Genomic DNA, 15,633 nt, shown 5'->3' with positions numbered 1-15,633 from the left:
GTTTTTCAAAGCTTAAGATTTCTGTTTTAATCCTCTGCAAATACGTTAAACATAACAATATAACAGAATTACACAACACAGACCATACTTTCATTACTGGGGTTTATTAGAATGGCACTACTAAAATGAACACAAACATGAAAAAGATTGGTTCAAACCAGCAGTTGTCAGTTAAAAAAAAAAATCAGAGACTTCTGAACACTATAGTAAAATATGTTTTGACTGAGTTGTGATGTAGACAGTTTATTCGCATTTGTTGAAACCATGTGCACTGTGGAGGAGCAGAATGAGCACATGAGAACAGAAAGGGCCTCCAGCAGGCCACTAGTGTGAATGTCTCTGACCAAAGATTAAGAGACAGACTTCATGAAGGTGGCTGGGGCCTGACATCCTCCAGTGCGCCCTGTGCGTATTACCTGGCACCTTTTAGCATTCGCCATAGAATACCAGAATTGTCACTAGCCTTGTGCTTTTCAGTGATGAGAGCAGGTACACACATTAAAGGGTAAATGGTAAACTGACTGGAACTTATATAGCACTTTTTTTTTCTATGCTCTTTCTATTTAACATTCACACGCATTCATACTCTGATAGAGAGCAATTTGGTGTTCGTATCTTGCAAAAGCCTGCCCAGCCAAAGATATTTGGCATGCACACTGGAGCAGATAGGGATCGAAACACCAACCTTCCAGTTAGTAGGTGACTGTGAGTAAACATATCCAGTATGATTTTTCTTTTTCATTGAGATCACAGACACTATGACACCGACTTTTGCTAATTATTTCTTCCACACACTTTTGTTAAGAAATCATGTGAAGAAGAAAATCTTCACACACACAATAGAAAATATGTTGTTCTGCTCTAGAAAATCTGTCACATTTGATTGTTTCTTTAACTCAAAATGGAAGCTATGTTTCTACCCAAACAGATGACTCGTGACTGCAAAGCAGTATAAAAATTGTTTCCCGTATATGATTGAAAAAGTGAATTGAAGCCATTTCAGTTCACAGGCTCCAGCCACATTTCACTCCATCCACACTTCTGCCCTGCCGGCTCTCTGCCATCTGGCTGTGATAGACCCGTGAGTCCACAGTGGGCTAATGGTCGGAGAACCCTGGCATGGGAAAGGGCCTGGCAAAAGCTTCAACACGGTGGCGCAGATCTGCGATGCGAGCCACCGTTTCTGGGTCCTGAAGAAGGAAGTTCTTGAAGTCCTGGAGCTTTCCTGCAAACAACAACAGAAAAGAGAAATGCTCAGATGTTTATTCTTAGCTTCCTCTGTTTCACTACCACTGGGCATTTTGTCTTCTCTCATGCAGCAATTTTAAAGACCGTGCACTATATTTGACTTTATAAATTCACTAATGCTATTACAGTTAATAATGAACAGTTTCAAACTGTGCTTTGGTAAAAAGAATTTCAACATGTTTTAGGCATCCACTGAGCTACAGATTAATCTGCCCCCCTCCTCACAGCAGGCTCACCTGTCTTTTTCGTGACATCCAAGGCAATCTTCAAACCCTCATCCATGAACTCGACAACTTGCACAAAGTCAGCTTCTTTGAACTGTCTCGAGGTCAGGGCTGGAGCACCTGACAGAGAAGAACACATCACTCAGGTTGAAATAGACTATGAACTATATACTTCCTTTTGTACTTTTCCAGTTTTACGTTTTTTAAATTCTTGTTCTTGCTTTTTTTCTGCTAATTTTGCCATATAGTTTTTAAAAATTGTATAGACTTGGAGCTTCTTAAAAGGTCAGTAATTAATCTATACAGATTCGACTACACAAATACTAATGGCTGCCACAGTGCAGGACAAAAGAGAAAGTAATAAGTGCAGTGCATTGGATTACAGGTACGAAATATTGCCTTAAGATAATGCTAAAAATGAGGGAGTGTAGATGAGAAGCTCTTGAACTTCCTGAAAGATGATTAAAAAGCCAAACAAGTTTAATTAATCATGAACAGCTCAGTGCTTGTGGCTTAATTTGTGGCTGACTAATTTCCATATGCAGAACTACATTTTTAAAAAAGCAACACAGATTAATTGAAGAAGGTGGTGAATGTAAAATAAATCTGACAAAAAAAACTTTATAACATTGCTGGACAACTGATCGGTTTCTTTTAACATTCAAAATGAATATACAGGGAAGCGCATGGTTTCACAACACCCCTGGTGTGTGTTCGGCCAAACACAGTGTGATGTGAAGCTGCTTCTTACCTAGTCTGAGGCCACCAGGCGCCAGGGCGCTCTTGTCTCCAGGGCAGGTAGTCTTATTGGTGGAGATTGACGCAAGCTCAAGTAACCTCTCAGTCCGAGCCCCGTCAACACCCCTGGGCCGCAGGTCCACGAGGACCAGGTGGGTGTCGGTCCCACCTGGAATTTTTAATGAGGACAGAAGCATGTTGTTTTGTAGACACACAAACCTCGCTGTGAAGCATTTGATCACAGCACCTTGTCACACCAATGTATGAAACACAGATATTAGATTTAGCTTAAGAAGGAGTACTGCTTGACATTTTCTCCTCTTTTATGTGCTTATCTGATTCATGCTATTTATACATTTCACAACGCTGAAACCAAAAAAGCCAAATTAGATTTTGTTCATTTAATAAGATTTAAGTGTGAAGGAGACAAATAGATCATTTATTTAGATCCCCGTTAGCTTCCACAAGAGTAAATGCACATGTTCCTGGAATACAGGCCGTCAAAATGCACTTTTTTAAGCAGGACACGTAAAAGTCTAACCAATAATAGTGACAACCACCAAAGGTATTATAAATATCTTTATTCTAGACATAATAAACCAAAAAACCCACAATAATCCGAGCTGCTGGATGACTGTGTGAGGCAGTTTTTTGTTTTCCTTTTGTTTTCTTTCTTTTTTTTAAGTGAGGACTCACTAAATTGCTGATTTTGGGACATGAGTGGATAATTATGTGTTCAGAGTATCAATGGAAGTACCTGATAATGTTGCTTTCTTTAAAAACATGGATAAGTCATTACACAACCTGTCAGCTAGTTTACCTTGCCTGGGCTGCAGGATTTGCTCATTAGTTCACAAATTTGTTGGTTATGGACAAGATGACTTTTATACTGATGCTTTTTTATCTTGGTGCTCCTTACATCAACTATACAAAGGCAGCTCTCCACAGCACTTCATTTAATAGTTAAACATTATGAAAATCTATCAGAGTAGCCCATGTGCAACTGTGTGTAATTCTACTACTCTGGAATTATCATTTACAAGTTCATAATGTACAGAGTTCAATTTTCAAGATGGCTGACCATTAAAATAGAGAACTCTACAACATAAATCTCAAAAATCACCCCCAAAGAGAATGACAGTGAGGAGATTAATGGGATAGAGTAAATCACAGGCCAAGCGTGTTCTGGACTGCGTTTTCTTTTTCTTTTTTTTGCTTGTTTGTTTTCTTAAGCACACATTATGTCTGAAGATTGCTGCTAATTAGACAACATTTAGGAACTGACAGCATTATTTATAACCTGTGGTGGAACAAGAACATTTTAGGCCTCTTCCCACTTTGGTAATGACGCTCTCCATTAGCTGAGACTATGGAAGGTAGTTGTACAGTGTACCTCCTAGTAATTAGATCGTATGAACTTATTCTAGCTTTGTACTGAGAAAATGCAACTGGGAGATGTTAACTAATTAGATTCCACTTCCAGTTTACAAAGGTTTTAAGAGTCATCCAAACGTTATAAGATACGATATTATTGGTCTCTGTGATAGTTTGTCACCTGAAGGGAACTTAATCAGGAAAGTCAGACAGGAATTGTCTTTAAAACATTTCAAACAACTGTTTCCAGATGAAAATATTATACCTAAACAGCATTATTTACTGCATCTTCCTTCTCAGATTAAGGCTCTTGGTCCTACAGTGAGGCATATGTGTATGCGTTTTGAGTCAAAACATTGTTTCTTCAAGCAGTGGGCTCTGAAAAGTAGTTTTAAGAATATTTGTAAATCTCTTGTGAAGCACAACCAACTTTATGAATGTAGTCAGAACGTGCATGAGAAACATCCCATTTTTTCAAGTGAAGTCGACATGGGTCCAGCCAAAGAGGTGAAAAATGTTCATTATGTAGAAGGCAAGATTAAAGACTTCATTGAGCAAGTTGAACATGTAGTTTCTGTACAGTGGATTATGCTACATGGAAATATACATTCATGTGAAAAATCTTTGGTTATTTCTGATGTCATAAATGATGCTCCAGAGTTTGCACTTGTTAAAAACATCTATATTGTAAATGCATCTGTGTATTGTTTTGAATGCCAGCCTCTCTCTACAGTTGGGTGGAATGATCAATATTTAGCTTATGAGGTAGAAGTTCCCTGTCTAGCTCAGGCAAATATTTTTGTGGATGCTGGAAATCTTGTTGATTATACAGCATACCACTATGTAAACTTTAATAACAGCAAGTACATTCCAGCGAAGTATGATCTAACTGACATCATCAAACATTATTCTTGAGTCTTTTGTGAATATGTGGGCTGAAATAAGGTTTTTAAAGACTGGCAAAAAAATTGTTCTATTTACTTTTTATTTTACTTTTGGCGCAATCTGTTCAGTGAGGGAAACAATTTCAGTGTTTTGCCTCCTTTTCAATGTCACATTGATATGGTTTGACTGGTATGTAAGAAAAATAAATACACTGTGCTTAAGATACTAAGACTCATAATAATGCAATGTTGGGCATGATATTAACCTGCAGTTCTCAATAAAGTAGATTTGATGTCCTGATTCAAGTTAGGTCTATTTCTTGAAACAAGATGATACATCTTTTACAAATAACACAGCAGCTTAAAACGTTTATGAAATTCCAAAAAAGCTTGTTTCGTGTGAGATATGACTCAAAACAATATGTTTTCTAGAGTTTTTCACTTAACAAGATATCCAAGATGCACTGTCTAAAAACAAGTTCCTATATCTCACTGAAACGTTACTCTTTAGCTGATTATGGCTTATTTTAAGTGTGATTAGATATTTTGACTTGAAATAAGACAAATATACTTGGTAAGATTTTGAGTTTTTGCAGTGTAACAGTTGAAACTAAGTCAACCAACATTTATATAGGGTTTGTAAAAGCACTGAATTTGTGTTTTACTGGTACGGTCTTTCACTCTTTCCAGTTATTTGGCTAAAACATTTACTAAGGGATTAAAGAAGGGTGTATGTACACACTGCAGAGTAAGCACAGGACAAGTCTGTATTTTTAGAGTATCAATTGAAGGCTATACATCAAAAAACAGCTGAGGCCAGCGTATTGGATTCAGTACAAGATTCAAGCATTTGCTCACAACCGCAAAGTGACCACTTTCATCTGATTTTATTTTCTTGACTGACAAGGCAGGCGCAGCAACATTAGCCTATTTGCACATCATGAATTTAAATGGATTTGTGCTTTTTTTCTTGCTGTGTAATTTGCATTTTGTTACAGGACATTTTATGTGAATTTTCAGTGTTAAATGCTCTGTGCTGAGTCTGTGACTTGGAAAATAAAGAATTGAGTAAATACACACTAGATTACCTGATACCAGAGTGTAGCCTTTGCTGAGAAGAGCTGCAGCCATAGCCTTGGCATTCTTTAGCACCTGGTCAACATACTTCTTAAACAGGGGAGACTGTGCCTGGACACACAGAACCAAAACCATACAGTAAGTTTATCATTTGGCTATCAAAAATAGATACAGACATCAAGAAACTGTATGATGTAACTGCATCATGTCTAGAGTTTTATTAACAAAAACTAATGTTATATGCATCTTGTGACAGAACAGATTACTTCCCCTCTGCTGACTGAAGTTTATGCAACATGTTCTTAAGGTTGTGCAGACCTGTCTGAGTGCCACTGCTACAGCACCAATGGCATGGTTATGAGGTCCACCCTGCAGGGAGGGGAAGACGGAAAAGTTGACCCTGTCCTCGAGGTCGTACATGATTTCCTTTCCCTTTTTGTCAACTGAGCGAACACCCTTCCGATAGAAGATGAGACCAGCCCTGGACAGAACAGAATCTTTTACTGATGAAGCACTTTTACTATTCTCTAAAAACCAAACCAGGTTTGCTTCTCAGTAATTTGATTTTTGTTCCCACCCGTGTCTCTTACAGTTTGACCTTACCTTGCTCCACGGAGGGACTTGTGCGTGGTGGAGGTGACCAGGTCAGCATGTTCAAAGGGCGAGGGGATGGCTTTGGCTGCCACCAGGCCACTAATATGAGCCATGTCAGCAAGCAGGTAGGCATTGATGTTGGTGCACAGCTGGAAGAAAAAGAGGCAGGATGAGGGAACAGTTATAAAATTAAGACCAACATGTATACACATGTGGCAGGAAAGTTCCATTTTTTTTCAATACAAGATCAATATGACAAAGACCAAAGAATTGATTGTGGACTTTATGAGGATCAGGAAACATGTGACCCCTGTTTCAATACTGGAGGTCGATGTGATAATTGTGGAGAACTATAAATACCTGAGAGTACACACCGACAATAAACTGGATTGGGTTAAAAACACCACTGCGCTCTACAAGAAGGGCCAGAGTCGTCTGTATTTTCTGAGGCGGCTGACGTCTTTGAAGATCTGTCAGAAATGCTCAGAATTTTCTATGTCTGTTGTGGCTGCTGCCATCCTCTATGCTGTTGCATGGTGGGGCAGCAGGTTGAGGGTCGCAGATGCCAACAAATTCAATAAACTGATCTGAAAGGACAATAATGTTGTGGGGATGGAGCTGGACTCCCTTAAGGTGGTGTCGGAGAGCCGAATTTTGTTGAAAGTAAGGACAATGCTGGGCAATACCTCCCGCCCACTCATCTGTGCTGACCAGTCACAGGAGCAGTGTTAAGTGAGAGACTAAGATCACCCAAATGCACCACTGAAAGACACAGGGAATCAGTCTCACTTTACAACTCCTCCATCTAATACACAGTGCAATAGTTATACCCTTAATATTTGCACACCCTCTACTGTGAAAATAACAAAAATAACAAAGTTTTACCTAATAAAGTTTCACCTACTAACCGGAAGGTTGGTGGTTCGATCCCAGGTCTGCTCCAGTTGGGCAAGATACTAACCTCCATGTTTTCTACGATCAGAGTATGAATACTCCATTGGTGTATGAATGCGTGTGTGAATGTTACAAAGGAAGCACTTAGTAACTCGAAATTTAAACGCAAATTAATAGTAGGTTGGTCCTGTCAGAGAAGAGTGTTTTTTAGATGTGATATCAAAGGACCATGAGAGCACCATGATAGCAAAAACAATGTATGTGCCACTATGAAATATGACAGAAATATGTTGGGCTCTGTTCTAAATTTTTCGGACTCAGTGAAACACTTCTGAACTGCAGGAGAGGGAACCAAAGCTTTGGTACTGCCCTTGCATCTACTGCACATGTAGAGGCAATCTGCGCATGCCAAATACTGTATGCATTGGCTTTGGAAATAAACAAACATTCATTGCAGTAATGATCATAGTTATGCACGGTTGCTTTGGCAGTAGTTAAAGCAAAAAGTTGCCTGCCGTTAATACTTGTACCTCACATGTGTCTGACTCCTTTTATAATACTGCACTGTGAAATGGACACTCCGAATGCAACAACAGATACAGTGCTGGTCCCCCAAAAGGTTTCCAACCTTTCAGTTACTAAATCAATGTAATAGTCAATTTTAAATTTAAACAAGCTCTTGATTCGTGCCAGGTAAGTAAATCCCAAAAAGTTGATTCTGTTCATCTGGATGTAGCGTTTTCAGTGAGAGAAACATTAATCACTCATCCAAGGAGTCACTTGGATGAGTGATGAGCTATAACAGAAACAACAAAAACTGATTATGAAGTAGGAAAACCTTAAATTTATGGAATTCACATAGTAGTATATGCCCCGTTTTTGGGAAGGCACCATGAGATTGCTTTGTCTGTTCATATTCCCAAAGACCAGGCCCAAACAGCTGATAAGTTACACACCCACGCACATCTATGAAGTTAAAACTGGTCCAATTATTTTGTTTGAAACAACGTTCAAACACAGCCAATGTCCAAAGAACAACTTTGAAACACCTTCATAAAAGAAAACTAGGAGAAGATCTGGCATGTCTTATGCGAAATGTAGAGAAATTATGGGGCACTCAAGACTCTTGCACAATATAAGAGTTTAAAGAGTCTAAAGAATAAATCAAAATATTAAATTTCAACCTAACAAATAAAATGAAGGACATGCTCAAAAATCAAACCGAGGTCTGTAGAAGTAACGACCCAGCAAACAACAGGCTAAATAAAAAATAAAGTTCTACCAGTCTCAGAAATAACCTTCACATGCGGTTTGGTATCTATGAAGAAGCTTGTGTGCTTGTATTATTTTCTGTATTGAATTTTCTTTTTAATTTGATCTATTTATTAAATTAGATTGAAATGGATGAGTGAAGAACTGCTTACTGAAAACAGTTTTGGCGATTTGCTGTGTAAAATGTCTGAATGGTCGAACTGACTGTAAAGTTTCATCCATGGATTTTACATTTTTTAAAATTGAACTTTTTATACTTTAATGGGTGAAATGTTTAAAACAAAAACTAACATAAAATGTGAAATTCCATTCAGTTTTATTTATACAGCCCAAATTAAACCAGTGGCCTCAATGCACACAAATCTATTTAATACTTCAATTTCTTGTCTCCATTTATTTATTTATACTATTTGTGCTTTATGTGTTCTAGTTCTAATGTACATATTAACCGGCATCTGTTTGTGGACAGCAGAGACAGAATTTCATTGTACAGAGAAATGCTTACTTTGTACACGACAATAAACGCTTTGAATCTTGAATGTTTATATTATTAGGCAAAGACCCTACAATAATACTGAGAAAATCATCTATAGCTAACTATCCAAGTCCTTTTTTAAGACAATTTCCTTAAGCATTAATAAAGTATCCTGAATCGGGTGCAGTTCCCTGTGCTTCACAAAGACTTTAAATTAAAATCACTGAGCCTCCAGGATTAGCCTGAAAACTATGAGGTGAAAATACCTTCTCTTTTCCATCTGGATTAGATTTGCAGTGTAAGGTTTTTGGCCTTTCTTAGACACTGTCCCCTGCTTTAAGGTGACACAGTCCTGAGTTCAGAAAAAAAGTTCAAAAGAGAGCCGAAGCTATGATGTCCCATCTGGACAAGCCTCTGTTCCACTAGCTTCTGTTACTTAGCGAAATCTTACTTAGCATTTCTTTCATGGGCCTTTTTTTTTTTTGGGGGGGGGGGGGGGGGGGGGGGTCTTCCTGGGGTTTACTTTTTATGTTTTGGAACAAATCAGTGCTCACCATGTTTAAAAATTGTAAACACTTATGATTTGCTCTTATGATAAGCTCACTGCAGCTCCTTTCAATTAATATTTTTAAATTCCTACTGATCTCTGCCATCTGTAAAGTTCTCTGCTCACAGTGCTCAGTTGGACTTTACTGCAGACATATTAAATATGACCCCTAAACTCACCGTGGACTCTGCCAGGCGGTTACGTCTTTTCCAAAAATAAGTGATTTAATGAAGACACCCAAGCCCTGATAAAGCTCAAACTTAGCACTTCAGCTTTAGTGAGTTTTTGACACTGCTCAAATATAGATAAATTACATTGTGTATGCATATAAAATGTTTTTCAGATACAATGTCTTGGCACTACATTTACATTTACCCCCCCACAGTTAAGATTTGAGGACTAACTCCATCTGTTAACGGTACCCATGTTCTCTAAGGAAAGACATTTCAAATGAGAGCTGGTGTAATTACATCCTTCAGCAGTCTTCAGAGGCCTGAAATATTATAACGCAATTCAATAAATCCTTGCTGTCTCTTGCCAGCATTTATTGAAAAAGGCACAAACAATAAATAGCTCGCTAACATGCAAATGACTCGCTGGCGAATGATCAGAGCAGTAAACAATCTTTTTAGTGCTCCAATTAATATGCATTATCGTGACAATCTCTCTTCCTCTCATATCTGAACTGGATCTACACGTTTATTAGATTAAAAGGAAAGAGGGTAAAGAACACAAGAGGGTGAAGCGCGGCAGTTGATGAATACCGATAGTAAAAGAAAAAAAAAAAACACACAAAAAATGAACAACTCTACAATCTAGGTAGCTCACCCCCGCCTAAAATGTGAAGTCTGCCTAACAGATTCGGCCATAAAACAGAGAACAGTTGCACAGAGACATGCCAGGGGGAAAATATGGCCCCTCTTCAGGCCTAGTGGCAAAGTAGTTATGGTGCTTAATAAAAACACAGCTCTGTAATGGTGGGACACTCCATCTGATGGTACTAGCTAAAGTGGAGCTCTGCAACAAAGGGAAACAGTCATGGAGTGAATGAAGTGAATCAGCGGGTGGGTATAACAAAACAGATAAAGGGGCCTCTTGTGCACCGTCAAAGAGAACAGTGAAGTGTGTGGTTAAAAGTTGCTACTGAGTACTTGTGACTCAGTGTGAGTTGAGTAGTCAACAGAAGAAGAAAGCAGCTGTGTGTAAAGTGTGTAATGACCCTGAAATTAGTGTGTTTGGAAAATGTTGAAGCTTCAAAGTGAATGCTCTTTATTTAGAGCAGACGAGTCTCCATTTCTGTCGGACGAAATTAGCAAAGACACGGTTTGAAGTAATGCTGGCGAGATGTGACCTGTCGGTATGGGAAGCTGGTGTGTTTGGCATTACAATGCAAAGAACGGAAAAAGACGGGGTGAACATGGGGTGAGCTGTGAATGCAGAGAGTTCTCCGTGCACCTTCTTGATGCGGGCATAGTCAATGAGCCGGGCATAGGCACTGGTGCCAGCGATGATGAGCTTGGGCCGGAACAGCTTGGCCGTCATCTCCATCTGGTCGTAGTCTATAAGTCCTGTTGCAATCTGCAGAAAGGGAGACAGATTGAGGAAACAGAGAAGATAAAGGAAGAGTGTGAAAGAATAAAGAGAAAGTGGAAGAAGAATGTGAGAATATTAGAGGGAATGTAAGGGTCAGGAGAAAAAAGGAATATGTAAAGATCAAAAAACTGTCAGATATCTGAGTATCAAGAGCAAACATATCTACACGGAAGAGAGATTTTTTCCATTTGAAGCTCATTCGAAGCAGCTGTATTTGAAGTACTTTGGCTACCTTAAAAGGGGAAGGAATTTATCTAAAGGAGGCATTTATACCTATCATATCATGGAAGAAGATGGAGCAATTGCAGTAATGCACCCCTACTTATCCTAATTTAACCATTCAGGGACCTGCTATGCTGGTGCAATGAACCTGAACAGATTCAGGTTGGTTTCGAGACTCTCTCTGCCCCCTTTTATTAAAATGAACAATGTAAGAAACACATTAGACAATCCATTTTTTCCAGTAAATGCAATTTGAAGTCACATGAAATGGAGCCAGGCTCACCCTGTCCAGTGACCGATATGTCTGATGCCTCATAGTGAAGTTTTGCCCCTCTAGTCCACCTTTAAGCGTCAGAAAAGAGAAGCAGTGAAAGACACCAGAATGCAGCCGAAAAACAAAGTGAGGGACAAAAACAATGGTGAATAAGGCAGACAGAGACACGAAAAAGAAGAGAGAAAAGGAGGAAGGAAAGCTTTATTTAGACAGCCTGATAATCTCCCATCTCCAGAGCACATCTATGGATGCCCCCTCACTCCATCAACCTGCTCATTGTGAAGACAGAGCCAGTAGTGCTGGCCAGCTTGTCGATTTCCCATTATCTTTCTCACAGAGGGGTCCTGCTTGCCCATACATCAGCAGGTCTGGACACACAGACTCTCATGACCATCCATCAGCTGCTACCAATACTGCAACTATGACCCCAGAAATAAAATATTCTACACTAAATATAGTCGAGTGATCAAAACTTTATGTTAATTTTAAAAAATCACTTGTTAAATCTGATGCAACCTAACTTAACAGATGCTGGTGCAGGTGGAAAATACTTTGAATGTGTTACAAGTATAGCAGTAAGACTACATGGTCGCCGTATATTGACTATAAACTTGCGAACTGCCCTGTGTCAGCAAACAGCTGCCAGCAAGTGTCTGTTGCGTTAAAGTTTTGTGAAGTTAGACACTAAATCCCTAGCCACACTGCCTCATGTCTTCCCTCTGGGGCAGGGAAACAAACAGGATTTTCTAAAAGGCTATTATTGTCTTTACATTTCTTGCTCTTGTTTTGTGTTTCTTTCAATGAATAAGTTAATGATTTTAAACAAAAAGAGTAACACTGTAAAAAGATTCAAATATAGTTTAGTTATCCCAGGTGTTCACATTTGATGAACACAAGCTGACCAACACTGTCAGCATAACTGCCAATATTATGACAGCAATCTAAGACATGGCTTATTGCTCAGTATACATTTACTGTAATGTGGCAGTAGTCATTATTACATTATTATTTTTAAGTTTAAATTCTATTATAAGAAGAACTAGCAAAAAAGCTGCGTGTGTCGGCCTTGTGCAATGTGTTTACATCTAACTCTAACATACTGAAAGCTTGACTGTCTTAACATTTGCTGGCTTATTGGCTTTTGGAAGACTTCTCACACTGACATTCGTAAGACATCAAAAATACATCAGTATATCTCCCAGTTTTCATACTCTACCTCCAAAAAGCGAATCGTACTACACTGGTATAAACAGTAGGGCTGTGCGATATGATCAAAATGTCATATCCCGATATGACATTTCTTATCCCAATAACAATATATATCACAAAATAGTGCATTTTCTGTAAATTCTGTGAATCTCGGGGAACTCGACTTGTGTGAAGCGTTTTCAGCTGGGCGTCGTGTACCTGGAGTCGAGTGTTTTGACTGATGCATTAAACTATACATTTTTAGACATAACTTGTACTGGCTGTCATTTTCTTTGTATTTATTACACGGTGTGCTGTGGGGAAAAGCCTGTTCTAATGTTTGAGTCTAAGGTGTATTTTGAACACCTGATGGCTCTTTTTTGCTTCTCATCCGTTAACTCTCTCCATACTCGTTCACGTGATTCTTGCGTAGGTGGTTGAAGAGGTTTGCCTGCTCTGTGTTTTCTGGTCCGTGTCAGACTTTTCATAACCAAACCCTGTCCATGCTACAGAGGTAGCCCCTCGTTTAGGAATAAGGTCCTCGATTTGTTTTGACTGGTCCTTCTGTTTGGAGCTACCTGGTTCTGCCTCATCTTCACTGGCCATGTTGGCATTCTCTGTGCCCGCATCCACGTGGTGACTGTAAGCACCATTTATAGTTACCTTATGTTTTTATTTCAGGTAATTTGTTTGACGCATATTCTGAAATTTGATGTTTGAGAATAATGTATATCATTTCAGTGTATTTTGAAAAGTTGAGCTTTATTGTGAAAGGTTTATGTAGAAAATAAACAAGCAGACGGCGGAACCACACAATGATTTTACCGTTGCTAATGAAAGTACGTGTAAAAACAGTCGCTTGTCCGTCCATAGTGTGGTTATTTTAAATCGCCACTACAGTGACCATCAAAATGATGAAAAAATATTGCCGTAAACAGCTTATTTTGCGACACCACAAAACAAACGATAGCATAATATGAAACGATGTTTTCATATCCGATATGTATATTCATATCATCCCATATGTATCATCCTATCAAACAGCCCTAATCAACAGGTGTCAGTAGATATTAGTAGAAGGTTTTTCTACTTACATTTAGCTTGTAAGGCATTGTCTCAAAGTAGATTGAGGTTGCAGAGATTCTTTTCACATCAGACATGTAGCCGTGAGACAGACTGGAGTGAGAAAAAACAATATATACATAAAGAATAAAACATGGAAGTTCAAAGACTCTGTTTGTAAACCTTTTCACAAAATTTTATTCAATATGAATATCAGATTTGTAGGAAACTAAAACAGGGCAGTAACACACTACAGTTGACCAACAACTTGGGTGGCTTTAAAAGTGTGTGGATGAAGAAAAAACAGGACCAACAATGAAAATAAAGCAACAGTGAATACTAACTGTCCACCATCAGATACGTCCAGGCCCATGATACGATCGTGGGGATTGAGTACAGCGGTGAAAGTGGCAAAGTTGGCAGGAGAGCCAGAGTACAGTTCGACGTTGACGCCCCACAGAGCTGGATCCAGGTCAAAGGCCTCCAGAGCTCGCTTCTGACAGAGCAGCTCAATTTGGTCAACCACTCCTCCTCCACCATGAGACCTGTAATGGAAAATTTGTTTCAATTCATCTAATGTCCGTGTACTATTGGTATGTCATTGTGACTTCCTGGTACAAAGACGAGTGCTTGAGGATGGGAAAAGAACTAAGTGCAAGCTGAGTTCACATGCATGACATGCGATGTTCCCTCTAAGCTGCGCACGTGCGCAATTGCGCACTGCTGACACGGTCTCTGTGCACAGAAAATCTTCGTTGCGCACAAAAAAAATCTAACCTGAATTGAAATTAAAATTAAAATTTCAACAATTCTGTTTTGCAGTGTTAGTCAGTGAGTGACTGGCTGCTCCTGTATGGGATTAGAACGATGCCACCTTATCCCATAGTCCAGCCAATGATGCGATTCACATTCGTATATACGCAGCTAATCAACGTGGTTGACAGGCTATGACAGCGTCCTTATGTGCCGACACCGGTGTTTTACCTGGCAAAGCGGCGTGGCTGATGTGGAGTGAAGCCACGTTAATGACAACGTGTACAACCATTGGAGATGTGAGCAGGACAGACGGAACAATTGATGGAAAAAGTGTGGACTTTATACCAGTTTTTAAATTGTGTTGATCGGCCACGTAAAACCAGAGTTATGATAAAAATATATGAAATGCTTGGTTTTCTTCCTGAATACTATTGTTGTTTATATTTACTGCGGGAAGAAACGTTCTATAAGAAAAAACGCTCTGCCTGTGAGCAAAAACAAAACCAAAAACACCCCCACCCTTTCCTATTGGTCGAAAAAAGTACAGCCTGCGGGCTGATGTTCTCCTTTATCTCATAGTGGAAAGAAATAATTTTTGGAGTGGCACTCCAAAAATATTTGTATTGCATTAAATTTGATGCAGAACAGCTGATTGTTCTGTAAATAGTTTGAAATGTTTATTAAAAAAAAACGCCTTGGCTGCATTTAAAAAAAATAGCTGCAAAAAACTTTGTTTGCCAAACTGAGATACTTTTTTAAAAAAGTAACTATATAATTAATTGTCCAACATTGGTCATTATATACTGTATTTTGCAGTCAGAGAGTTACAGGACTCTCTCCCAGACCACAGACTCATAATACAAGTCAGAGCTTTATAAAAAAAAGAAAAAAGAAGAAAGATATGTTTTCAAAATTGGAATTCAAGTTATTTTTACTCCCAATAGTGTTAACAAACTACACAGGTCAATGACTACATTTTTGTTTTACATTTTCATTGTAAGTGGGCTAAAGCAGTTAATTAAAAGTAGTCTAACATAAATATAAATGCTGTAATTTGATTATCTTAATAAACCATGTAACTTGGATGGATTCAATGCTGGTGGGACCACAGTACACACGTCTGATGTCGCTCACAGTGGTCCAAGGGACCGCTCAGGGAGTTTGTGTGTTCGCTCAGACACATGGAAAATTAGAGGGAACATTGATGACAT

The 15,633-nt window shown here is 38.9% G+C and overlaps 1 protein-coding gene across 1 annotated transcript in view; it reads right to left on the bottom strand.

The window, feature by feature from the left end:
• Positions 1–85: 85 nt before the first annotated feature.
• shmt2 (serine hydroxymethyltransferase 2 (mitochondrial)) overlaps positions 86–15,633 on the bottom strand; it is a 29,070-nt gene continuing 13,522 nt past the window's right edge. The window contains exons 4-12 of the mRNA XM_082534242.1: positions 14,011–14,211; positions 13,699–13,780; positions 10,783–10,905; positions 6,149–6,288; positions 5,864–6,026; positions 5,557–5,656; positions 2,224–2,379; positions 1,485–1,592; positions 86–1,225 (exon numbers count right to left, since the gene is read on the bottom strand). Of these exons, the coding sequence (XP_082390368.1) occupies positions 1,098–1,225; positions 1,485–1,592; positions 2,224–2,379; positions 5,557–5,656; positions 5,864–6,026; positions 6,149–6,288; positions 10,783–10,905; positions 13,699–13,780; positions 14,011–14,211 (1,201 nt within the window). The 3' untranslated portion in view covers positions 86–1,097. The remainder of the gene's footprint in view (positions 1,226–1,484; positions 1,593–2,223; positions 2,380–5,556; positions 5,657–5,863; positions 6,027–6,148; positions 6,289–10,782; positions 10,906–13,698; positions 13,781–14,010; positions 14,212–15,633) is intronic.

This window comes from Aulonocara stuartgranti (assembly GCF_965226115.1).
Source record: "Aulonocara stuartgranti genome assembly, chromosome: 5".
NCBI lineage: Eukaryota > Metazoa > Chordata > Actinopteri > Cichliformes > Cichlidae > Aulonocara > Aulonocara stuartgranti.
This window is presented reverse-complemented; position numbering and strand designations above follow the sequence as displayed.